The 26,854-nt window shown below is 35.8% G+C and overlaps 1 protein-coding gene across 1 annotated transcript; it reads right to left on the bottom strand.

Moving 5' to 3' along the window:
* Positions 1–2,654: 2,654 nt before the first annotated feature.
* Positions 2,655–24,372, bottom strand: LOC149409290 (salivary endonuclease-like). The gene is made up of 7 exons (XM_089649995.1): positions 24,288–24,372; positions 17,231–17,389; positions 15,902–16,089; positions 11,960–12,254; positions 11,584–11,837; positions 10,891–11,046; positions 2,655–2,906 (listed from the first exon to the last, which is right to left on the bottom strand). Exons 1-7 carry the CDS (start codon positions 24,370–24,372, stop codon positions 2,655–2,657), a joined length of 1,389 nt encoding a protein of 462 aa, XP_089506121.1.
* Between the last annotated feature and the right edge of the window lie 2,482 nt (positions 24,373–26,854).

Below are 26,854 nucleotides of genomic sequence, written 5' to 3'. Positions count from 1 at the left end.
AAAATTAAATACATGTTCGAACGTGAAATACTTGGGGCACATTATTAATCACTTCTACAATTTCACATACCTACTGTACAAAAAATATGTGAGATTGTATTAACCTCCCCACATCCTGGAATAAAAATAAATAAAAAATCAGTCATTGTGCGCCTTGATGATAAGTCGGTCGGTCTAATTTATCTCTAAATAGTATAAAACAGTCACTATTCGCGTCTGTCTGTTTGTGCGCTTTCTTTTAAACTACGCAACGGATTTTGATTGGATTTTCATTATCATTTAGAAAATGATATTTTTGTAAATAACAAATTAGTAATATATTTAAATAAAGTAAAGAAAAGTCGACATTTTGTAGTCAAGTCGTAAAAAAATATATGAGATGTTCTGCAGAAATAACTCCAGTGCTCGCGAAATTATTTAGGCTCTCTCTCAATGGTGGAAAGGTGCCAGATCTTTGGAAAAAGGCAATCGTCCACCCAATCCCAAAAAAGTGGGACCGCTCCGACCCTTCTAACTACCGCCCCATAGCATTCACTTCCATACTCTCGAAGTTATTAGAAAGGGTGGTTAACAACAAATTGCTCACATATCTCGAGAATAACAATATCCTAAGCGATCGGCAATATGAATTTCATCGAAACCGATCGTGTGGCGATCTACTCGGATATGTGACGCATATTTGGGGGCGGTACATGGAGCGTTTTGGTGAAACTCAAACCGTTGGGTTGGATATCTCCAAAGCCTTTGACAGAGTCTGGCACCGGGCGCTTATCGGGAAGTTACCATCGTATGGGATCCACCCAACCCTGCATAGTTGGATTGCGGACTTTCTGAGGGGAAGAACAATTTAAGCCGTGGTTGACGGCTCTTCTTCCTCACCGCACCAAATCAATGCGGGGGTGCCACAAGGATCTGTGCTGTCTCCGACGCTGTTTTTGTTGCACATCAACGATCTCGTTGCATGTGGACGAATTCACTGCTACGGTGATGACAGCACCATTTACGAGGGTTATCTTTTTGACAGGCCTCCTTCCACCTATGATGTCCGAACAGCTCGGGAAGTTTTGAAGCAAAAAAGTTGACCACCACTTCGAGATGTTTCGTTCCTGGGGTAAGGCCAACATGGTCAGTTTCAACGTCACAAAAACCCAAGCGTGTCTGATTTCGGCAAAGAGGGAGATCAATGATTTCCATTCCCTTCTAATGTTTTTATTTTGGTGTGAGAATTGGATTTTAATTTCTAATCTTTATTTTTGGTGTAAATTTATCTTTATTTTAATGTTGTTTTTTGTTTAAATCTATAAATTCGTATATTTTAAAATGGGGGCCTCAGCACGGGTGAACAACCCAGTGAGGCCAACGTTGCTGAATTGATATGTGAAGTACTGTAGAGTAATGTATCAATAAATAAATAAATAAATAAATGACTGTCTGGTGCAATTTGATGGGAGCACTCTCCCCAATAAAGACTCCATTGAAATGCTTGGAGTTACTATATCAGACCGGCTCAAGTATCGGGGATCCATAGAAGCCCGATTAAATCAGGCCTCCAAGAAGTTGGGCGTCTTGTACAGGGCTAGGAGATTCTTCAACAGTGACCAGCTGCTGACCCTGTACAAGTCTCAAGTCCACCCAACTATTGAATTTGGAAGCCACCTTTGGGCTGGTGCCCCAAAATACTTAATAAACCTGCTTGAATCTGTGCAAAGGAGAGCGATCCGTCTGATTGACAATCCGTTGTTAACAGACCGATTGCCTTCTCTAATGCATAGACGTAATCTAGGCATGCTTTGTCTGTTATACAGGTATTTCAATGGAGCCTGCTCCAAGGAGCTAGCAGCATTGATTCCTGATGCACCGGTGCACGTGTGCAAAACTCGACGGACACGAGCTGAACACCCGTTCACGGTTGACGTTGGCTTAATGAGAACGGGCCGTTTTTACGACTTGTTTTTGTGTAAGTCGGCTCGTATGTGGAACGAGCAACCGGCATCTGTTTTCCTCCCTCCTGTAATCCGAGCCTCTTCAAGGCCCGCATTAACAAATCCCTTCCTACAGCCCCTACCTTAATCGATCAAAATAATTTGCTTCGGATTTGTATTTCCTTAAAAGGCCTACAAAAGAGTCCAGGATGGCATATGTCTATCTCCTAAGTCCAGGATGGCATATGTCTATCTCCTAAGTCCAGGATGGCATATGTCTATCTCCTAAGTCCAGGATGGCAAATGTTATATCTCCTAAGAATAACCCCCAGCAACGCCGCGCCGAGTACACGTCAGCTAGTAATTAATAAATGTTACAAATTTACGCTTCATTCTCTTGATATTTTGTTGGTGAATCTTATTTAGTGGAGCCCAGATTGTCGAATTATAATCTAGATTGCTTCTCACAAACCCAGTAAATAATAATTTTAATGAATTAATTCATTAATTATTATTCACTGTCCTCAAAATAAACACCAAATATTATATCATTGCACTGTTATTTATTTCATTTATTTGCGGACCAAAAGTTAAATTATTATCAAAAATAATACCAAGGTCAATTTTGCTTCTTTTTAGAATAATGTTTCGATGCATGATAGGATTTTCGATACGGGCATTTTTAAAAATTAAGGAATACTCCATTATTGTTTATTTAAATCAAACAATCCATCACGTGAATAGTTCACCTGCCGCAAAGTCTGGCAAATGCCGCACGGCCCTCCGGAAGATGCCGACTTCGCAGCAGATGGAGTAACCGCGCCTCATGTCGCGCGGCTGCCAGGTCAGCCAGCGAAAGGCGGAATTGCCTGCGCAGACATCGCGACACGGCTCCAGCTCCTGCTCAGCCTGCTCTGCCGTGACGTAAGGATTGTTCAGGCCGAGGAATACGACCGACTTGTTGTTGGCACGGTCGTACACCAACTGAAAAGAAATATCAATATTGGTAGCATTACAAAAAACTTCGACAACATGTGCGTGCCGCTAAACGCAGAAACGAGTCCCCGTACGATCAAGGGAGTTATATGGTGTGGTAGCCCTCTATCCCCCATCTGCGAAGAAGGTCCATTCTGGAGCATCCCGAATCATAATGAACTGAAAACAGGATTACAGGCCGGTTTCCTGATAAGCTTTTAGTAAATTCGTAATCGTGACAATACATTGGTATCTTTAAATAGTATAAAACAAAGTCACTATCCGCATCTGTCTGTTCTTCCGCTTAGTTCTTCTAAACCAGAGGTTCTCAAACATTTTTTTTCCATAGACCCCCCCTGTCTGCCGAATATTGAATTTTCCAAAAACTATTAACGTCCCATTTGATAATCATTCCCATTCCCATCCCATCCCCTGACTGTCCAACAACCGGGTGGCGGTATAGTTCCTCTATCTTTACACTGTGCAGACAGGGGTGCCCTTGTGAGGTATTACACCAAATAAAAATGAAGCAGGATAAGAAACGGGAATTTATTTCTGTAACTGGCCCTACAGAACTGCCCCTTAAGTTCTTCTTGTCGGTGATTATAATAATAATAATAATAAGTGTTTTACTATCTTTTTTTTGTGTAATAAATAGATATAATGATATCCTCACTGGGATCTCCCGTGCTGAGGATTTCATTTGCATATTATGTATAATTTAGTTATAGGATAATTAATATTACATCAAAGTTACAAATAAATTTAATTATGAACAAATATCATGCAATATATATAAATATATATATATATACATATATTTTTTTTTTAATAATTTTAAAATAAGTAAGATGTTTTTTGATATATATATATATGAAGTGTTTTTTGGTATAGTTCAGTTGATTCTGTTTTAGTCTGTTACGGTCAGTTCTTCTTGTCACATGATATCCTATTCTTTAACGTTCCATTTCCAGTCATTTAGTCAAAATGTCCTCAAACTTAGTTTTGAATTCTGTGTGAAGTGCATTTAAATGTTAAACGTCCTGGACGTTTTTGAAAATCAAGTTGGGGAACTAGGAAAATTCGTGGCTTCCAATGTGCAATGTTTTGCTTGAATATATTAATTCTGACGAAAAAAGGAACATAGACTATATTTATAAATTTTTATTTATTTATTGTTTTTGTGTTTAATTCGTAGAACTCCATTTAATTTTTTTTATAAATTTTATTTAGATTAAATTTGATAATATTATTATTAAGTTCTGCAAGTGTTTTAGTTTTTTATTATTGTGACAGCTGTTTCGGCTTACAAGGCCATTTTCAAACTGTGGTTAGTCCACATATTTTTTTTTATTTTTTTTTTTATTTTTATTTTTTTTTTTTATTTTTTTTTTTTTTTTTTAAAAAGAAAGACAAACATTCCCGGGTTACGAATAACCCAACAATGTTTGAAAATCTTCTACTACCACCACAGAAAGCCGAAAATGTTGCTTGTGTTGTGATGGAGGACTTAGCCAGCCGAGGAATCGAACAAGCGACGCTCGGGTGAGACCCAAGCGCTATGCCCACTCAACCACTGACCGGTCAGTTTATATTTATAAACCTCAATTGACAACCTTACGAAATATAAATATACAAATATCAAATAAGTGATTTCTCAGTCTATTATATTTGTGTTAGGTCTATTGTGTCATTTACGGAACTACTAAATGTTGACTTGAGGTAAATGGGGGTCTGCTCGTATGTATCCCCATTTGAATCTTGTGGACCCCCAAGTTTTATTCTCGCTGACATAGACCCCCAGCAAGTCGATATCGACCCCTGGGGGTCCATATAGACCACTTTGGGAACCTCTGTTCTAAAGTATGCAACGGAGTTTGATAGGGTTTTAAGTTGAGCAACGCCGGGTTCACGTCAGTTAGTAACTAATAAAATGCATTATTTTCCATTTCCGGAAACTGAAATATTTACTTCTCATTATTATCTTAGTCATAAGTCACTAGATATAAGTCTTAGATGTAAGTCAGTAGTTTTAAGTCAGTAGTTCTAGTATTAATAATAATAATATTTGGCTAATTTATATAGCGCCGTTTTCGTGAGAAATTAATTATTTAATAAAAAAAAATGTGCTTCTTTATTCATAAAAATTTAAATGATTACGGTTTTGTTTCTACAACCACCATACTAGGCACATGCCCGTATTATGGTAGCCATATTTCTTTAGATTTCAATGTTAGGATATACAGAAATAAGAGAGAGAATAAGAGAGAAAAATGCAATAATTTTCCAAATTTATAAAGATAATATAATCACAAAATTTGAAACCCACTTATCTAAAAGATATCAATACAATATCAAAATTCCAAAATGTAATACCAATCAAATGCAAAATAACTATAAATATTTAGGAATAAAGTATTTCAACAACCTTCCGATTGAAATAAAAAAATTAAAGGATATTAACATACTTAAACTAAAACTAAAGTTACTTTTTCAGAAATAGTTAACTAAATAATTGCCTGTTTTTCCCTTCATTGATATTTATTATCAGTCTATACTCATCTCCACTGTATTTAGATTTTGTCTCTTTATATATTGTTCCTATCATATATAATATACTTACTTATAGCATAATGATATCCTATTTTTCTTATAATTAGTGTAACTCTCTCACCAAGCACAAGAACCAGTTTTTTCATTGGTTAGATTGCGAACATAAATATATTTTGTAATGAAAATATATTTTTTTATGTACTCATATTATATTACTGTACCCACTTATATATAATAAAAAAATAATTTATATATATTTAATCAGTGCCCTTGAAAACGGTGTCACATAAATTATCATTAATGCAAAGTATTTTAATAATAAAAAGTGCATATTTAGCGTCCCTGTCTTCTGTATTTATTTATTTATTTGGAAAAGTTGACGGCAAATCTTTAATTATATTATGATACAATAATAATATTATTAATTATGCCAATTATGAACTTTCCACTGATGAATAGTAAATGGTGTTACAATGGTGTACAATGGCATAGAGATGTTCTCTTAAATTAATTTCTTGTTTAGTTAGAAAGTATTAAAAATATTAAAATAAAGGATGGTGGGGGGGAGGAGGGGGAAATATAGGATAAGGATTAAGAGGCAAAGGACGGGAATATATAGGAATTGAACTTCTAGTTTGAGTTTTGTTGAGTTTTTGTTTTATGTCGCGTAAAGTCGAGTTAAATATGTCAATATGGTTATAATTTAAGTTAAAAGAGTGTGTGGATCTGTAGATAAATGAGTTTTGTTTGGAATTCGTCTTACAATGAGGGAGATTAAAAGTAAGCGACTGTCTGCTGTTGCGATTGGGAACATGGAATAATAGGCGTTGAAGAAGATCAGGACTATCGATTAAATTGTGTGTGATTTTGAATAACATTACCGAATCTGCTATATTTCTTCGGAAAGTTAACGTCTGTATATTGAAGAACTTTGCAGAGTCTTCATTACTGATATGAGATCGAAAAGAGCGGAAATTAAGGTACCTTAAAAATCTATTTTGAACACTTTCAATTCTATTTTTATGTATTGCATAGCCTGGGTTCCACACTTGTGATGCGTATTCAAGGATACTACGAACGTATGAGAAATACAGTGTTTTGAAAGTAGCAATGTCTTTGAATTGTTTACAGGAACGGATTATGAAACCCAGCATAGAAGATGCGTTAGTGACTACGTGGTCAATATGTTTATTGAAATTCAGTTTACTATCAAGTATAACCCCAAGGTCCTTAATTTCTGATTTGGTAGATAAAGGTTGATGATTAATTGAGTATTCGTGTATAAATATGTTTTTGTTTCTAGTAAAGCGTACGATGAAGCATTTGGATATATTTAATTCCAGACAATGGGCATTAACATACGCGTTTAAACGTTGTAAATCCTTTTGCAGCTTGTGACAGTCTTCGATTGATTTTATAGGTGAGAAGATTTTCATGTCATCTGCATATAGGATGGTCTGCGAGTGTAAAAAGCAGTGACCAATATCATTGATGTAGATATTAAATAGTAACGGTCCTAACAGGCTGCCTTGAGGAACTCCCGATGTTACAGCAACAGAGTCGGATTTAAATCCAGCAACCACTACTATTTGACTACGGTTGGAGATATAAGAAGAGAGCCAACGATAAAGATTGCCGTGAATACCAATCTTTAAAAGCTTGTTCAACAAGGTTGAGTGATCGACCTTATCAAACGCCTTACTATAGTCGGTATAGACACTATAGACAGTGTCCACTTGTATTCTGTTATCCAAATTATCCTGCAGGTACTCTGTGAAGGTTAAAAGATTTGTGGTTGTAGATTTACCACTAATGAAACCGTGTTGGGTCGTATTCAGGCTGGGCTTAAGAGCAGAATATAGTTGGTCATAGACTATTTTTTCAAAAATTTTGTTAAATTTACAAAGTTTGGAGATTGGCCTGTAGTTTTTGACGTCTGTTTTTTTGCCATTTTTGAAAATAGGAGACACATAAGCAGATTTCCATATAACAGGGACAGTGCAATCGGTTAGGGAACGATTGAAAATTAAAGAAATGGGTAAGGCTAGATTGTGTGCACATTGTTTGATAAAGATTGAAGGTATTTCGTCAGGACCGGCACCTTTGCGAGTATCAATTTCCTTAAGGTATTTTAAGACAATTTCTCGTGTCACCTCAATATTGCTTATATTGGATGTATGGTTCCCGACGTCAGTTGGATCAAGGGTAAGTGGATCGGAGGGTTTACTGAAAACTGAACTGAAACATTTTGAAAATAAATTTGCAATTTCCGTTCCATTATTGGCTTTCAGCTCTCCAAAATACATACATTTTGGGACATTTTGGGATGCGTTAGAAGATTTGACGTGGCTCCAGAAGTTTTTAGGGTTTGAGGAAATATTGTTTTCAATATTACTCAAGAAACGGGATTTGCTTTTCCGACATAAGTCTTTATGCCGTTTACGAAGCAGGGAAAATGCGTCATAGTCAGCCTGGTTCTTGTGTTTTTTTATATTTGCTAAAGTATTTTGATTTTTCCTTAGTTACCTTAATAAGGGCAGCACTGTACCAAGGAGGATATTTCGAGTTCCACGAAAGTTTATGAGGAATATGAAGATTTATGAGGTATTTCAAAAACGTATAGAAACCGTCAAGCGCTGGTTCTATTTGAGAGGTAGAAAAAATGGAAGCCCAGTCAGCTTGTTCAAGGGCGAAATTAATTGAATCGTAGTCCCCACGATTATATAGAAAAACTTTTCTTTTCGCATTTGTCAATGAAGGAGTTTCCTGAAATGGCACACTAATGGATAGAGCTTTATGATGTTCATCTTCGGGAACTAGCGGGTCGTCATTAGATTCGACGGAGATTAGTAGATTTGACACAATCAGATCTAGGATATGGCCGCTTGAGTTTAGTTCACCGTTATATTGAGAGAGGTTCAGAAAATGCATACAGTCTATGAAGTAATTACTAACGTGAGTAGAGTAATTACTAGCTGCATAGTGAGCAGATGGCGTAGTTTGGATCCATGAAATTTCAGGAAGATTAAAGTCACCTAAGATAATAAAAGAATCATTGGGGTTATTTGATACTACGTCTGATAACATGTTCAGGAAATTTTCGATTAAATATTGATGTTGAGTCCCTCCGGGGATGTACACGCAACATATATGGACCAAACTGTGAGGTGTAGTATTGGTGCGAATGGTGACCCAAATGTCTTCAGCACAAGAAGTCCATTCTGGTCTGGCGACGCTGATCAGCTCCTGTTTAATAGCTATCACTACACCACCGCCAAGACGCTGACCGGTGGAAGCGTAATCGCGGTCTCTACGATATACATAGTATCGAGGATCGAAAAGTTCTTCGTCTCTGATACCTTTGGTGAGCCATGATTCTGTGAGGGCAATTAAATCGTAATCGTTTGAAAAGGTATTTTGAAGGATCGTCGTAGTCTTGGTACGAAGACCTCTACAGTTCTGGTGATATATTGCTAAAGACATGGGGAGTATTCGAATAAATATTAGTGAGTAGGCGGTAAGTTATACATATAAATGATAACTTCAATAAGTGAGTTCGGTTATAGTGGTGATGCAGTTTTACAAAGTAAGTACATCTAACACAATAATTTCTTGGTATGGGTGCATAAAGTAGTTTAAAATAATAATGGTATAAAAATCTTGTAATACGCATCTCTGGCTCGGCTAGTGATAATATTATTCTGATGTTGATATAATTAGATAGAGGTAGATATCCATATTTGAGGTAAGAGCGGTTAATAATACTATTCAGTTTATATTTGAGTGAAATATTTGTTGACAAATGAGTATACGGTAATTTGCTTACCACGGCGGAGAATATAATTAGTGTGTGTGAGACCGCGATTGTCCGTCGAGTAGGTCTGATTGTCGGGAGTGCAGGGGGTCGCCAACATGCGGTAAAATGTATTCCAGGTTGGTTCTTGAGAAGTGTAGACTGATTTAGAAAAGAATTAGAAAGTTTGTGGGAGAGGGTGAAATGGTAGAGGGAGGGTGAGTGTAATAGGAGTGGATAAAAGGAGGGGGGAAATGTATGGGGAGACACATGAGTGTATGAAAAATCCATTTTACGACGCGAAGAGAATGCAGATCGACTCAGGCTATTTTCTTTAGGTCCTCTTCCTTGAAAATTGGTATGGGAGGCGAAGTGGGATTTTTTCTCACAAATATCCTGGTGTTTTTTATCCACGTGAACTGGAATCCCTTCTCCTTGGCAATCCCCTTGGCCCGAAAAAGGAGATTTTTGTTAGAACTAATCAGATCGTCGTTGACATAGATTTTTCTATCGTCACCAGGGTAATTCAGGTCCTTCGTGCTTTTTCCTTTCCTTCGTTGAATTTCGGTGATGAATTCATTTTTACGCGAGCGGGTGGTGAATTTAACAATTATTGGTTTGATTAATTTGGAATGAAGTGGGTCTTTCGCCGAGACTCTGGTGGCGAACTCAATTTCGTTAGTTTTAAAGTTGTGTAAGCCAAGTTTGTTTGCTATCTCTGATAGAATGTTTGGAATGTTTTCATTGTTATCTTGAGGTATTCCTTTTATTTCAACATTCTGTAGTCTCATCCATTGCTCCCTTTTGTTGGAATCTTCTTGTATTTGTTTGATGGCCGATTTAAGGGAGGAAACTTCTTGTTCCAAAAAGTCTACTTTGCTCATTGACTGTTCGAAAGCTTGGAATCTATTGGAAAAGTCATCCAATTTTGAGTTGTTGAAGTCCACAGATTTTTCAGTTCTGACATGTCTTCCTTGACTTGCTTATTAAGTGTTTTGAGAGAGGCAAGTTCAGAATATTTTATATTTTTTATTTCTACCATTACATCTTCTATTGGGTTGGTTGACGTAGCGGATGATTGGAGTGAAGTTTTGCATGAAGTGCAGCGCCAGGTTCTTCTTTTCTCGTTATTAGCCTTTCTGAATGTAGTTTCAGATGTTCCTCCGCATTCGTAATGAAACTGCTTACTGCAGGAGTAACACGTGATGCCGTCGGTAATAGTTAGTTGGCACTTAGAACAGTTCATGTTGAAAAGGTTGGGCACCTCTGGATTGTCGGGCACCGGCGATGAAGTGGATATATAGCTGAGTATGTATGTCTGTCAGAGCAAGCACGGCACTGCACTGCCACTAGTAGGTAGTATTAAATATGGCTACGCGGAACTGCACCTTACTGGACTTTATAATATTGGTTTCACAGCAAATTAACATCAACACTGTAGAGATTATATAAGAGTCAATTTTATGTGAGTTCACTGAAAAATTTTGCGAGGTTCAATGATACAATTTGATGTTTTAACTGTAGGAAAGCAATTACTTTAAGAGAGCGAAAAATGACGTGTGTGTGACACTGTAATCTGTAAATAATAGTATACCAAGGTAGTGTTTATATGGAAAAGAAATGACTTTCTGTAAAGTTTGATGTTACCTTAGAGAACCAGAGAGGAATGGGCACCTTCATATCTTCCGGACTGAGGTACATATTCTGCAGATTACCTCTGTGGTCCCGCAACTTCAGTATCCTAAGGGTGCCGGTATAGATCTTCGTCCTGGCGCCTTGGCGAGCAATCCTCCTCTTCAGGTCCTGGAAAAGATGAAAGTGAAGTCGCTTTAATAAATAGGCAAAACTGTGCATAACCATGATTACGAAATTCAAATGGGATGATGATATTTAAGGTCAGGCTAAATGACCCGTAAGAGAGACTAAAATGGATAAGAACCAAAAGTCAATGGCGACAAATGTTACAATTTTTAATTTGAATGGAAGGCAAGACTACTTTTTTCTTTATTCTATGAATAGAACATTAAAGAAAAGTAAAGATAAATGAAGGAAAAAACCCAAACCTTTCGTATTCGTTTATCATGTTACAAGGTGCTACATTGAAAGAAAAGTAACCTACTATAGAATGTTCAATTTCCCCTGTTTAAGTTCACCAAGGGACTAGGCACATTGAAAGAGAAATCATCTGCTCTAGAGTGTTCCAATTGACCCCGTTAAGGTTCCAATTACCCCTGTTGAAGTTCACAAAGGGAATACATTGAAAGAGAAGTCACATACTCTAGGGTGTTCTAATTGCCCGCATTGAAGTTCACCAAGAGGCTACAATGAAAGAGAAATTACCTGCTCTAGAGTATTCCAATTACCCCCGTTGAAGTTTTCCCACTGCGGTGCCACGTTGAGGAAGGAGAAAGTGGCTCTCTGCCCGGCGGCCAGGGAGAAGTCCGTCTTAGCCGCCAGGTGGCCACGGTTGATAAAGTTAGAATTGCTGATGTACTGGTTACCCATGCCAGAGCCAAGCGTGTAGTCGAAGGCGGCTAGCTGAGAGCCGCGCGAAAAGAGGCGGTTCATGTCGAGGTCTGTGAAGAACTTCTGGTCTGAAAGAAAAAATATATCTTTCTAAGTGTGATTTGTTTTATTCTGATTTCCTAGTATTATTGTAGAAAATTTTAAAACAAATCCTTCCCTTCCCTCTTTGACCTTGCCCTTCCCACCTCACCTTGGATGAAGAATGGCCGCGGCACCTTTATCATGAAGTCCGAGTTCTCGGGCTCCTGCCTGTACGTCACGTACGACGGCTGGGCTTCTCGGCGCTGGAAGCAGCTCGAGTACAGCTCGTGGAGTGAGCCGGATACGTTTAGCCCGACGCTGACAGCAAAGTCCCCGCCGTCACATGCGCCGGCTTGAATCTCCAAGGCAGACGGGTCGGCGAAGCAGGACAAGGAGTTGAAATCGGCTGGCGAGGGAAGCCAGCTGGGACTGGAGAACAACGTCCCTCCAGTGCAAAGGAAGACCTGAACAATAGGGCGGAGTGAAAAAACTTTTTTTCAAATTTCGTGTTTCCTATATTACCAATGGGTGCCTTGGTAGTACCCTATAAAGTACACAAAATATCATTAAATTCCAACTTCATCTTCAGGTGGCGCACTGACCCTAAAGTTCTACAAAAAATTGTGTTTTTTCAGATTTTGTTAGTAAACAAGCACATCATCTAATCCAGCTTAAACGTCACAAAATGTATTTTAGTTTTAGCCATCTAACTAACCCCTCTTCCCCCCACCCTTTGAGACTATTTTGCATAACAACAGATGCAGTTAATCAGTAATTAACAGACATTAGCGCGGAGTGCACGTTCGTTGGAACACCTGCGAAAACTTGATTGTGCTTTCTTTGTATGGTATGTTAGGGTATATTTCTAGGTATGTTTGGTGGCCCAGAAAAACGAAAAGACAATGTGATGCCAACTTATTCGGATGTAATAAAGTATTATTTGTGGATTAGAAATGACTTGCAGTGGTTATCAAATGGAAAAGATCCTTCTGTGAAAGATATATTTGAAATAATTGCAATTGATCTAATTACATTGTAGAATAAAGCGTCTATTCCTATTGTAACTGAACGTCAAATTATAACTAAACTAACCCGGTATTATCACAAGTACAAATGCTTAAAGAAATGTCGAGTACCTAAAAAGAAAACTGAATTTTATGAAGATGCAACAAAAAAACTCTTTGATATTGCTGTTTGCAAGTGCATTTGTGTCGATTTTTGTAAATGTTTAGTGAAAATACCCAAGAAGGAGCTAGAATTCCTGCAAGATCAGAGAAGTAGCTGCAAAATGTATATCGACTCAAAAGATATAGTGGCAACCAAGGCTTTGGAGCGTAGGCAATTACAACTGATGAGGCAAAATAAATTACTTCAAAAACAGACTGTTGAAAAACCTCTGAGCCCCTCACCAGAGACTTCAGAGACCTCGGATGATAGTGTAAAATTATCAGACAGCAATCAAGATCCAGACTTTTATACACTTTTTCCGGCATACTCCACGCCATCCACATCGAAATCACAAACAAATCAGATGAGGCATCGATTAAAAAATCTTGCCACTGCCTGTGACAGGACTGGTGTCTCCGATAGATCAGCATCAACCATCGCCAGTGCAGTTCTTCAAGATATTGGTTTTATTTCTAAACAAGATTTCTCAAAAGTAATAGATAGAAGTAAATTACGACGCGAGCGCCGAAAAGTTCGAGAAGAGTTGCAAAGAAGGCAGATTTCGAGCTTCGGGAGTTCTGAAGGTAAAATAAGTGGATTATATTTTGATGGTCGGAAAGACAAGACCATTGTGCAGGAAAAACATGATAACAAGTACCACAGGAGAACCATTACTGAAGAACATATTGTTTTGCTCTCCGAGCCAGATTCTCAGTACATTGGCCACGTCGCGCCTCCTTCTGGAACCGCTAATTCTATTAAGGATTCAATTGTAGAATTTTTAAATTTGCACTTCGGAGATTTATTAACCATTGTAGCCATTGGATGCGATGGAACGGCCGTAAACACGGGCTTCAAGAATGGAGCAATCGCATTGATTGAAAGACATTTAAATAGACCATTACACTGGTTTATATGTTTGTTGCATGCCAACGAATTACCACTGCGTCATCTTTTTAATACTTTGGATGGCAGTACTTCAGGTCCCAATACGTTCGCAGGAGTCATTGGCAAGATGTTACAGCACTGTGAAGACCTCCCTGTGGTGAAATTTGATAAAATTACGACAGTCTTACCCGATATCGACGTGAAAATTCTAAGCAATGATCAAAAATATCTGTATGAAATTTGTCAAGCTGTAACACAAGGCAGCGTAAAAACTGATTTAGCTAATAAGCAACCAGGAAAGCTGGCACACTCTCGTTGGATAACCTGTGCAAATAGAATATTGAGACTATATGTAGCAACAAAGTTTCCAACTCATAGTCTGGTTGAGATTGCTACGTTTGTGATAAAAGTGTATGCGCCCATATGGTTCACCATAAAAACAAAACCTTCATGTAAAGATGGTCCGAAACATGTCCTTAGTACGATAAAAAGATGCTCCTATTTGAAATATGAGCTGAAATTTCGAATAATCGAGCGGAACTCTTTCTTCACTCATTCTGAAAATATTTTATTAGCGATGCTACAAGACGAAAGACAGCATATAAAAGAATTAGCAGTAAGAAGAATTCTTAAAGCCCGACAAAATGCAAAGGAGAAAAAAGTAAGGACATTCTTGACTCCTAAACTTCGAAGCCAACGATTATTATGATTTGATAAACTGGAAGGCAGAAAAAATATTCGAGCCACCATTCACAACAAAATACGGTGACAAAATTATGAGCGAAGATATAAATATCCGGATTGAAAATTTTCCCTGTCACACACAGGCTGTGGAGAGAGGTGTGAAGCTGGTCACTGAAGCTAGCTTGGCTTTTTGCGGAAGTACAGTACGCGATGGATATATTCGAGCAAGAATAAAATCAGGAAAAGAAATGCCGAAATTCGAAACAAAATTACACTTTTCCTCTGGAATTCAGGGAGCTACCCCATACGCATATGACACGACTGAATGCTGAAATGATTATAAAATGTATATATTCTTAATGTTCCTTATATTTTAATGCAAATAATAAAGTTAAATATTATAATAATTTTGTTTTAAATTTTTTTTAAATTTCTAGAATCGATCATTTTTTCAAAATTTCAGGTCCTCTGCGCCACCTGAAGATCATATGTCAAAAAAAAATAAAAAATATTTTTCAACAGCTATTTATCTAAAGCAACATTAAATGATAATAGGGTTTTTGAAATACGAAGAAAAATTTTTTTCTACCTCTTTCACTCCGGGCTACTGAACAAGTGCTACTAATTACATGTTGGGGTCAGCACGGAACACTCACTAAATATTTAGACACTTTGTACAGGCAATACTTATTACTACAAATAATAATAACATACATCTGTCAACTATTTGAATTCCTGGGATTTATTAATTTTTTTTAGAAATCTAATGTAGACAGTGACTTTCCTCGTGTTTTGAAAGTCAAGTGTGCAAAATTTCAGAATATCGGAATAAAATGAAATCAACATGTTTAAATAAATTTGAATAAAATAAAGGTTTTCGGCGACAAAATTAAAATTCTTAAGCTGCAAACTTTTGGACATATTTTGGTTAGGTTAAATTAGGTTTGATTGGATTTATTTTCGCTGAAATTCGTCTTCTGCACGGTGCATTATTTTTAAGTAAGGTTAGGTGGTGTTATGTAATGTTTGGGATGTGTCTTCTACCGCCCCCAAGACACTTACTGCTTCCATCTTTAGCAATGGATCTCAGGAACACCAGGAAATCGTTGGAGACATGGTATTCTTTATGTTAAGTGATACTAGTATAGTTTCGTTTGGGTGAGGTTGTAATGTTATGTGATATCATGTTAAGTTAGGTTGGGATGAGTCTTTCACCGCCCACCAAGACACTTACTGCTTCCGTCTTTAGCAATGGGTGCATCAGGAAAGCGCTAGAGACATGGTAATCTTAAGGTAAAGTGAAGCTAGGATAGTTTAGTTTATGTTATATTATGTAATATTAATTTTGGCGAGGTTGGATTGAGTGTCTCACCGCCTCCGTCTTCAGCACGGTGGCACTGGGGTGCACTAGGTAGCTTCCTGGACAAGCAACGGTGACTGCACCACCGTACGGGAACACCAGATACCCGTTGCCTTTGGTAGTTAGCAGAGAACCGTTGGAGACGTAAACAGGTTGCGGCCGGGACGGATTGAAGCCATGAAGTGGTACGGAGCATCGGGCTGGAACCGTCAACAAATTATGGTGTTGGAGAGGCACAAAAAATTAAGTAGGAACACACTGAGAGAAATTTATTCCTTAGGGCCTATGTCATCAATGCCGTGTGGAGGGTTTTTTGGAGGAGAGGAAGGAGCGAACGTGGGTCTTAAAAAGATCCATGTTGTAGAAGGGAGGAAACACAGAAGCAGACAAATCGTTCCACAGCAAGTTGTTGAACTCAAGACCGAGTCGTAGAAGTGACCCGTTCTCATGTAACAAATGGCAATGTGTTGGCCGCGGTTGCTGAAGAGTTCATCAGCGCTAGATCCTCAGAGCATTTAGTAATTCCGGTAGAACGAGGACAGCATACCTACTTAACGCCTTTGCTCTAAAGGTTGCGATCCGTTTTTTAAGATAGGGGAATCTATGACCGAATCTACGGACCGCCCGTTTCAGCAGTCTAGGGTTTTTATAGGTATTTTGGTGCTCCAGACCAGAGGTAACTGCCAAATTCAACAGTGGGGGGCACTTGATAGGGTTTCCTCATGCGGTAAGAATAACTTTGTCTGGAGGGTCTTTCAAAGAAAGAAGGAGTGGAGCTTCTGAGAAGGAAAAACATATAATGTCAAGTGATCAGCTCAGCCACGGGGGCTCCATCTAGTTATCATAAGGTGTAAAGGGCCCGGTTATTATGGCGTGTTGCGCTACCTCCTTCTTTAGCCAACGTTTCGGACAGCGTTGCAGTGTTCATCATAAGGGCAGATGTTTAATCAGATTACAAGATTACTAAATAAGGAAGTAGCGCAACACGGCACAATACCCCAAAAAACAAATCACTATAAACCTTTGCCATAGGTCCACACCAAGTGGTTCGTTGCGTTTAGTGATTTGACGAGGTGTGTTTAGGTCTTGGCGGCGGATGCGCCTGGGATCGGGAGAGGCTGGTTCAGGGAGACCCTTGTCTTACTCCGCAGCGGGGGGGATTGATTTAAATGTTCGTCACTCTTGGACGCACTGATCCCTAGATTCTTACCCACCCCTTTTTCCTTTCATTAAAAGACCCCCCCACAGACCATCCTCAAAGATGACGTAGCCCCTGAGTGAAATTATTTTCTTCAGGACCTCCTGAAAAACCAACTTATCAATCACGTTATTGCTACCAACCTCGAACGTGTGGCAAACCCGTCATGCTCTGCCTTTTGAGGTGCATCCAAAACTCGAAATAGTCTTGAAATTCCTCCTCTGACAAGCGAAACATCTGTTCTTCGGGTGTCGGAAGGTTCTCGAAGGGAACTCCTTCCAGCTCCAAGGACCTGACAATTTCTGGCACATCGTATGTTCTCACCGATACCAGAAACGCCAATAAACATACCAATATCAAAATACTCCTCGGCCACATTTTGTTAAAGTTTACCAATTTTAAATTTAATTTCTGATTTTAATTAATGAATGGATAATTTTCAAAAGTCACTACAAGTTTCTGATTTTTTCTATTGATAACCGATTTTCTTTTTCCATTTAAATTTTTTGCTAAAAATCACTTGTTATTTTAATATTTAGTTTAATTTTGTATTTGTCTTTGTCTTATTACAAATGATATTCTTTGAATTCACAACAAAACATTATACTTAGTTAATTTTGCTTTAAATATTGCGATTTAAATAATTTAGATAAAAACGATCCTCTGTACAACTGTCAATTTTGGGAAAATTATTGGACTTAAAAAACTTAAACGTCATCACTTATTTAATTTTGAATAAAGAAAACCATAATTTACTTAAAAAAACGTTTTCTACTTTATGGCTACTAGCAGACTTTACCTAACTTTGGAAACATTTAGAAAATAATTTTTTCTCATTCATTGGTTCCACCTACACGATCATATTGAGATATCAGATCTGGCAAAGGGAGATTTCATTACTAATCCTGATTCCTTATTGTACATGGATCTGATTGTTTTTACTTTAATTTTTACTCTCTGACTTGTACCCGGCGTTCTGGGGGTTAACTTTTGGAGATAGACACATGCCATCACGGACTTCCAGACCTTTTTAAGATATACAATTCCGTTGTACATTATTTTGATGTATCTCATAAGGTTTAGCCAGAGTTAGCAATGTAGCGCCTGAAAATATAGATTTTTACGACTTGATTAAAAAACATCGAGTTTTCTCTACTTTCTACAAATAATAATAATAATAATATTGGACAATTTTATAGCGCCGCTTTTGTGAGCTATCACCTCAGGGGCGCAATATAATATGCATGTTTTATGTACATACATTTTCCGGAAGAAATTCTCTAAATGATAGTGAAAACGTCGCTCTAGTTCGTTTTAATCCAACAGACCATTTTTGGCGAAATTGAGTTAAGTACCTACACAGTTGTACTCAGAAAGCATTTATTTATACGATACAGGTGAATAAAATCAATATGTATTTTTAATGTGTTTTTGAAACGCAGTTTGTCTTAAGTACACCAAAATTAAACAATACTTCGAGCGTGTTTATCCAACATCCGCACGTTGGCCAAAATGACCCTCATTTTTAAGCCGGCCTTTAAATTACATTTCATATAAATGTATCCAACATCCAAGCCATATCTTAAATGAAACAGCCAATGGCAGCACAGCGGGATGGCCACGTGATTGCTTTTATACCATACATTGGTTCGTTAGTGCAACAAAAGTAAATATCTTCAATTATGATTTTGCTTTTTACAAAGTTATTTTAGTGTCTTTCTGGGAGATTCCAACACACACAGTGCCTAAAGATGTACACTGTAGAGAACGATACAATTTTTTCTTGGAAAATGCAACAGATAAATAATATTTCAATCTTTTATCAGCAAATTGTATCAACTTATCGTCCGTTACAATAAACTCTATACACGGTGGTCATAATAAGATTTGGGTATTCAGAATGTTTTTTATATAACATTTTGTAAAACATGCCAATTTTTAAATTATGGTAAAATATCGTTTTAAACTAAAATTTAATCGCGCAGTCATTGAATCAATTGAAATCAAATAAATGAATTGAAATAAATGAAAAACAGTGAGGTATGTTTCTGAGAGTAGGACGAAATTAAACTTGAATTGAAAATGAGATCCCTAAGGAGTATGTACGGTAAAGGATCATGATAAAAGATGTAATTATGAAAGAGTATCTGAGATGATTTTCGAATGCATCGTTCGTTGCTTGCGATGTAGTAAGGTTTGCTCGTTTCAGTATAGCTTGGACTGGATTTCGGCGGCCAAAAATATTTATTATTATTTTTACTTTAATTATCAATCTTTGAACTATTTTAAGTGGATTTAATATATTGTTATAAGTTCCTCCCCAGCCAATAATACCATATTGTAATATAGATTGTACAATTGCATAGTACACTCTTTTTAGGTTTTCTAGTCTAAGAATATTTCTAAGTCTAATAAATATATAAATACATTTTCTAATTCTTTTGACATGTTCACAAATTTGTTTTTTCCATTAAAAATGTTGATCTATATATATACCAAGATATTTAATTTCAGAAGTTAGACTAAGTATATAACATTCTTGATTGCAATTAGTTCTGTTACATTTAAGTTGATGTATTATAATTTTTAATTCTGGTATTAATTTTAATTTGTTGATAGAGAATGGGATACATTTTGTTTTTTCAGTATTTAATGAGAGGAGATTTTTATCGAACCAATTTTTCAGTATATTAATATCAGTATTTGCTAAGTTATTAACATTATTCCAATCAGTACCTTCAATTATTATGACAGTGTCATCAGCATAAGATATTATTTTTCCATTTAATCTTTGATTGAATATGTCATTTACATAAATGATAAACAGTAACGGTCCCAGGACTGTACCTTGAGGTATGCCGAAGTGACTTGTTTTTTGTTGACTAAGTACATCGTTGATTTTTAAGACTTGAGGGCGATTGAAAAGAAAGCTTTTTATCCATTCTATAGCTGTATCACTTAATCCAATGTTTCTTAATTTACTTATAAGTTTGTCGTGTGATATGCTATCAAAAGCTTTTTTAAGATCTATGAAAATTCCAATGTATTTTAATGATTTATCTAATGAATTATGAACAAGACTAGTTAATTTTGCAATTGCATCCTGAGTGCTTCTACCTTCCATAAAACCGAACTGATTTTCATTAATTGATTTATTACATTTTACAAATTGGTTTATCCTTTTTTTAACTATCTTTTCAAAAAATTTTGCTATGTTCGAGATTACTGATATGGGTCGGTAATTGCTAACTTCTTCTGGGTTACCAGATTTAAATATTGGAGTAATGGTAGTTTGTTTGTAGATTGATGGAAACACTCCGCTTTGGAAACTTACATTTATTATGTGTTTTAACGGTTTAGAAATTTGATTTTTAATATTTTTTAAAATATTAACTGTTATTCCATCAAAACCCGGGGCAGAACCTCCTTGCATACCGTTTATAATTGATATTATTTCGTTCTCTGTGGTTACTTGGAATGTTGCTATATTATTGTCAATATCAATACTACAGTCTGGAAATGTTATATTTGGGTCAGTATGAATGAGATTGGCAAGATTTTCCTCTACGGTCGCAAAGAAGGTGTTAAATATGTTTGCAGCTTTTGAGGGATTTTCTTTACAACATGTTTTCATGTTGTCATGAAATATATTGGCGATGTCGTTATTCTTGTTTTTTTTCTTGTCAATTATTTCATTTATAACTGTCCACACTCTTTTACTATCATTTTCAGCCTGATTCAACTTTTGTTTATAGTACTTTTGTTCCTTATTTTTTATAATAAGAACTTTTTTCGATCTAGTATTTCTATTTAAAATCTTGCATAATACAATTGACAGCCCTGAATTATTGGCGCTCATAAATTTGAATGTGCCAGCCAGAAACACAAGGTCAGTAATACCGTTTTATTGTGGTAATACTACGAACAGGACGCAGTTCAATATACCACTCCACAGAATTCAAAACTTGGGAAATATGTATTCGCACATAGATGTATGGAATATGTCACTGATACAATATAAACATGAAATAATCAAATCATTTATCCATGATACAAGTTCTCACTAAAGAAGTTCATTGTTAAATTTATCAACTACATCGGCAAATTAAATGTATGATTCATAGAAGCATTAAAAACCATCATAATCTGTAATATTATTTAGTTATATAAAAAAAAGTTTTTTCATCATTAAAATTAACTTGTATATAATATTAAAATACAAATCGGACAGTTGCGAACTCCTGCAACTAGCTAATTCCCCGGTACAGCGGTTTCGTACTATGCTAAACCAATACCGAACCAATACCGTAACAATAATGTTGTGATTCTCTGATCACAGTACTTTAAATTTTGGTCTTTATTTTTCACTGAACTTAAAATTTAAATTTTTAATGCATTTATTTTTAATTCATTTATGTATGTATGTATATTTCTTTCTCATGTTAAATTGTACTGCCTTTATGTATATATGTAAAAGCCCTCTGGGCGTAAAATATAATAAATAAATAAATAATATATGAAAGTTTGTTTTTATATGCTTTAAAATGATTAAGTAAATTTTTATTATTTGGTTGTTGAGTAGTAAATTTGTAAAGAGCTTGCTTATGTCGTACAGATACTACTAAACCATGAGTAAGCCATGGTTTTATAGGTTTCAAGTTCGACACTTTGGATTTGGTTATTATATTATTATTTGTCGAGTCATTTATGCATTTAGATATTTTTTCTTCAAACATTTTACAACATATATTGACATCATTACATTGTAATAATTTATTCCAATTTTCTGATTCTAATTGGTGTTTTAATGTATCCATATTAAGTACTTTTTTTGAGTAATTATTTTGTTTAAGTAATGGCAAAGTTGGATTGCTTAATTTATAGTTAAAAATACATGAATAATGATCAGTGATAGATGTATGAATGACAGCTGATTTTATATTTTGGATATCAGGAATATTTGTAAAAATGTGATCTAAGCATGAGGGGCGTTGACCTTTAACATTTCTAGTATAAGAATTTATGCACGATAAATAATTGAGTTCTGCTAACATATTTAGATATGTGTCTTTATCTTTACTAGAATAGTGGTTTGCAATATTTAAATTTATATCTCCAACAATAATATTATTTTATTTCTAAAATTTAAGAGAATATTTTTTAATTCATCTATAAATTGAGGTATTATCGATGTATGCGTACGATAAATAGCAATAATGTTATAATATTTATTTACGTATTTAAATTCTATATTTAATATGTTAACATTACTAACATTAATTATTTCTTTAATATTGAGAACATTATACTGGTTAGAAATAAATAATCCGATACCTGAGTTTTTGTTCATTTTGTTTATTGTCGCATGGTGTAGCCTGGAATAGTGTAATTGATTTCGCTTGCAGAGTGTGTCTCTGTTAACACAATCAGGCCCGGGAAAAAAATTAATTCTTTTAATGTTATAACTAATTCATCCATGTTTCGTTCTAAACTTTTAATATTTACATGAAATAGGGTAAATCCTTTTTCAGAGCAAACTTAGTTAAAATCTTTCATAGATTAACATAAATTTTCTTCAATATACATTTTTTTATCTAATGCGTTACATAAAAAATCATTCATTTTTAAGTTTTAGATTAGAGTTTAAAAAAATGAAATTTACCATATTATTCATAGTCGATGCGCTCTCTAGCTAGTTGAAGCATTTTTTGCCGATAGAGACATTTCATGCTATCAACTCTGTGTTATGTAGAATAATTCATATTAAATCTTTTGTTTTGAAGACAGCAATTGTTGCATGTTGGAGGTTGTTTTTTATTTTCACATTTAGACAGAATGTGCTCCTTTGTGCAATGAGGGCAAATGGGGGGCTGCGTCCTGGCGAGACATCTTTGCGCTGTGTGGCCGAACTTAAGGCAGTGGTAGCATTGAGTAAGCGGGTTACAGTCTTCTATGTATACTCTTTGGAATTTGATGTTTATTTTGTTTTTTTCTAGTAGCGTTTTTCTTAATTTACCGGTTGTTTCAATAATGTAGTTAGTGGTGTCTTTTTCTTTTCCTTCATTGTATTTGTTTTTTAGTTCCTTGATAAGCTTGATGTTGTTTTTGTCTTCCAGGATTAATCCTTCATTTTGTTGTACAATCCCATCTATAATTTCCTCTTCAGTCAATTGGCATTGCAGCCTTTTCAACATTAAACACGGTTTCTTTTTTTTTTAATTTCTTAGGCCAATATTTCTTTTCCAATTACCTTATTAATTTCTTCGGTTAGTTAACCGATCATAATTACATCTAAATCATAATTACATCCGCCATCATAATTACATCTAAAAACACCTTGAAGGCCGAAGATATAAAAATAAAAATTCATTAAAACATTAATTTAACTAAAATAAAAGTTGGAGTAAATGGAGTAAAAAAAATCGGAGGGCAAAAATTACTGATCTCATGTCAAAAAAAAAAAGATGCAGAAAAGTTTTTCTATCAGTTCATGTTGAATTTTTTCTTCCAGTGATATAATGTTCTGTTCCAGTGTTAATTTTATTTTTGAGTCCTTCACTGAAGTGATCTTGTTTATTAAATCTTTAATGTTTTTAATAATTTCTTGAGTTTCCATATTGGATGGAATGGATCGCCCAGGTGGGCGAGTTATTAATGTAAACTATATTACTTGATTTACTTGTCACAAAAATACGCGACTGTTCTCCTTCGACGTGGAGCGAGTAATGATTTTTTTATGTTTACCACTACCGTGCATCTCATTGAGAATTTTGAGAATAACTGTGTGGTTGAAATCTTTAATTACACATGTTTTCCGAAAATGTTTTATAGCAACTCAGCATGTTGTTCGTCAGAAAACTTTTTCGAGGGTATAAATAATTGCAATAAGATCATGAAAACTCTTTTTCCCACTCTTCTGTGAATTACAACTTCTGTCAAAACACCTTTCGAAATTGTATTTGTTTCACTCGTACCATGACAAAGGTGTACCTTCACGGTTAGTTAGCATGTGATTTGTCAGATTACCCTTTTGAGAACATGCACTTAGAACATGAAAATGGTTTTTCTCATAAGTCATAATGTGTTTTGTCAAACATCCCTTTGAAAAACATGAATAGTTGCACTGAGAACATGAACATGGTTTTTATCCACTGTGTCATAACCTGTGTTTCGTAAAACATAACTAACTAACTAACTAACCATCAAGCTTTTTCCCCTCAGGGGGGAGCAGAGAGGACGGACCGCCAAACAACTCAGTCTTGGCCACACACTCATATTCATACATCGTCTCATAGATACTATTGTATAATTCTGACTCTTGACATGACCCGACTCAAGTAGGTACCTGATTCACTTGGTCGTGTCATGTCTTCCTCGGGCGTCCCCGAATTCTGCTACCATTCACATTTGCTTATATTCTACTTACATTCCTTTCTTCGTTCATTCGCTCTACATGCCCAAACCATCTAAGCGTGATGTTCTTGATCTCACTCATTACGCTTACACCAGCCTTACACTTTTTGCGGATCTCCTCATTTCTCATACAATCATTAATGGTTTTACAATACATTTGCCTCAAGATTTTCAATTCTACAGCATTCAGTCTACACATCCCTTCCAAAAGCATGAATTGTTGAACTCAGAACATAAAAAAAGGTTTTTTTTCACTGTGAGTCAGCATGTGGCTCGTCAGACTGTCCTTAAGAGAAGAAGAATAGTTGCACTAAGAACATGAAAACGGTTTGTCTCCAATGTGAGTCAGCACGAGTCTGGTAAGAGATCCCCATTTGTACTCGGCAACATATTGTAGCGATAGTAACTAAAATGTTCGGGAACGTTCTTTGGTGCAAGTTGAATAGCATGGGAATGTACTAGAGCACACCGTAGATACTGCCCATCTACCTACCCCCTGGATGAATCTCGATGCATTCGCACCTGATATAGCTCAGGCAGTCTACTACATACATATCTTTAATGAGCTAATTAAAACAACTTAATCCTTTCTCAGGGCCGCCGAGAGGGCACGTTAGCCAAGTCCGAAACTTGGGGCCCGGGCCTAAGGGGGGCCCGGGACGGGGCCCGGATATTTTACTAAAAAATGCCAATGACACTAGGAACGGACGTGGGCCGGGCGCCCAGGCCCGCACGCTCCGTAGGCCCAACTGTCAGAGCGTGTTCCGAAAAATCAGACCTTTTTTTATAAACCGGAAAGACGGGACATAATTTTATAGGTGAGAAAAAACAATGATTACATAGCCGAAAATCATTTTAAAAAAATAACGTTTTCCACACGAATGACACAGCCAAATAACGAGGCATACCAAAAATATTACATCTCATAATTTTTTTTTGCTTGATCCATCTTATTGATCATAAATCATTATAATGTACAACGTCTATATTAATAAATCCAATGTAATGTACTTGTACTTGTAAATTATAATAATAATAAGAATATTATAAAATTTGATTTTGATAAAATAAGCACCATAACCATTATACCTCTAAAACACGTACCGACATCTAAATTGTACGGGGTTCTCTTCACATCTGTCAAAAATTCAAACCAAATGAAAAGTTCGCAGAGAACAAACAATAAATCTAGTGAACGAATTCAAAAATTCGCCTGAAATCAAAGTGATGCCATATAAAAAAATTAAATCAGTGTGGAATTTTACAAAATTAATAGGAACATTTTCAGTAGACGGGACATTTTCATGTAGTGACGACACGAGCCCAAATAATGGATTTATTTATTTAAAAATAAAAATAAATGTACATTTCTACAAAATTTTACTAACATTTTCGTAATCTTAGTAAAAAGATCTATCCACACGATTTTTTCCAAGTCGTTATGAAATCCATGCAAGTGGCCTATTGAATTGTAAATGGTGATGGCGATTTTTCTGGAAATTTTAGGCCGGATTCTTCCCAAAAAAGATATCTTTTTGCCAATTTTCTTTTGGGTATATTCGGCATGTCTATTGAAGTTTAGTTTGGAATCTAATATAACTCCTAAGTATTTGATTTCAGTAACATTTTCAATAATTTCACCATCAATTTTAATTTTGCTTTCACTGAATGTCTTCTTATTTCCAATCACCATATATTTTGTTTTTAATTTAAGCTTATTTATTTTTAGCCATCTTGATACATCATCTAGTTCATTATTTAAAATATTTATTAGTTCTTTATAGTTATCTCCAATTAAGTATATAAGTGTATCATCGGCAAATAGTCGTATATTGCATTTTGAACATATTTTCACCATGTCATTAATATAGACTTATAGAGTATGAACAATAGGGGGCCAAGGATCGATCACTGCGGTACTCCTAATTTATTTTCCATTGGTTTTGAAAATTGATTATTTATTTTTGTTACCTGTTTTCTGTCTTTCTAATATAATAATTTAATTTAGCCTCAAGATATCTTGATTAACGAAGAATATGTAAATACACACAAACAAGAAACACAAGTATTTTATTTTGAGTATTCACCATAACTTTTTAAACATTTCCATTGAATAATTATGCTAAATTCGAATGATTGGAATAATGGTATAAGAAAAGGTAATGAAGTAGTATTCCTAGCAGTAGCAGGTAAGCATGAACTTATTAATTGTTATCTCACCCCCCCCCCGGTAAGTTGAGGGGAGGGGGCCCGGTATAGTCTACTAGACTTGGGGCCCAGATTAGCTGTCGGCGGCCCTGTCCTTTCTTGCCGCGATTAATTAAGTAATGCTTGCTTTGTCTGTTATAATTAAT

Source organism: Hesperophylax consimilis, unplaced genomic scaffold (assembly GCF_061612785.1).
Source record: "Hesperophylax consimilis isolate HC1 unplaced genomic scaffold, BYU_Hcon_1.0 scaffold_32, whole genome shotgun sequence".
NCBI classification, from domain to species: Eukaryota; Metazoa; Arthropoda; class Insecta; order Trichoptera; family Limnephilidae; genus Hesperophylax; species Hesperophylax consimilis.
Note: the sequence above shows the minus strand (reverse complement) of the source record. Positions and strands in the feature narration are given on the sequence as shown.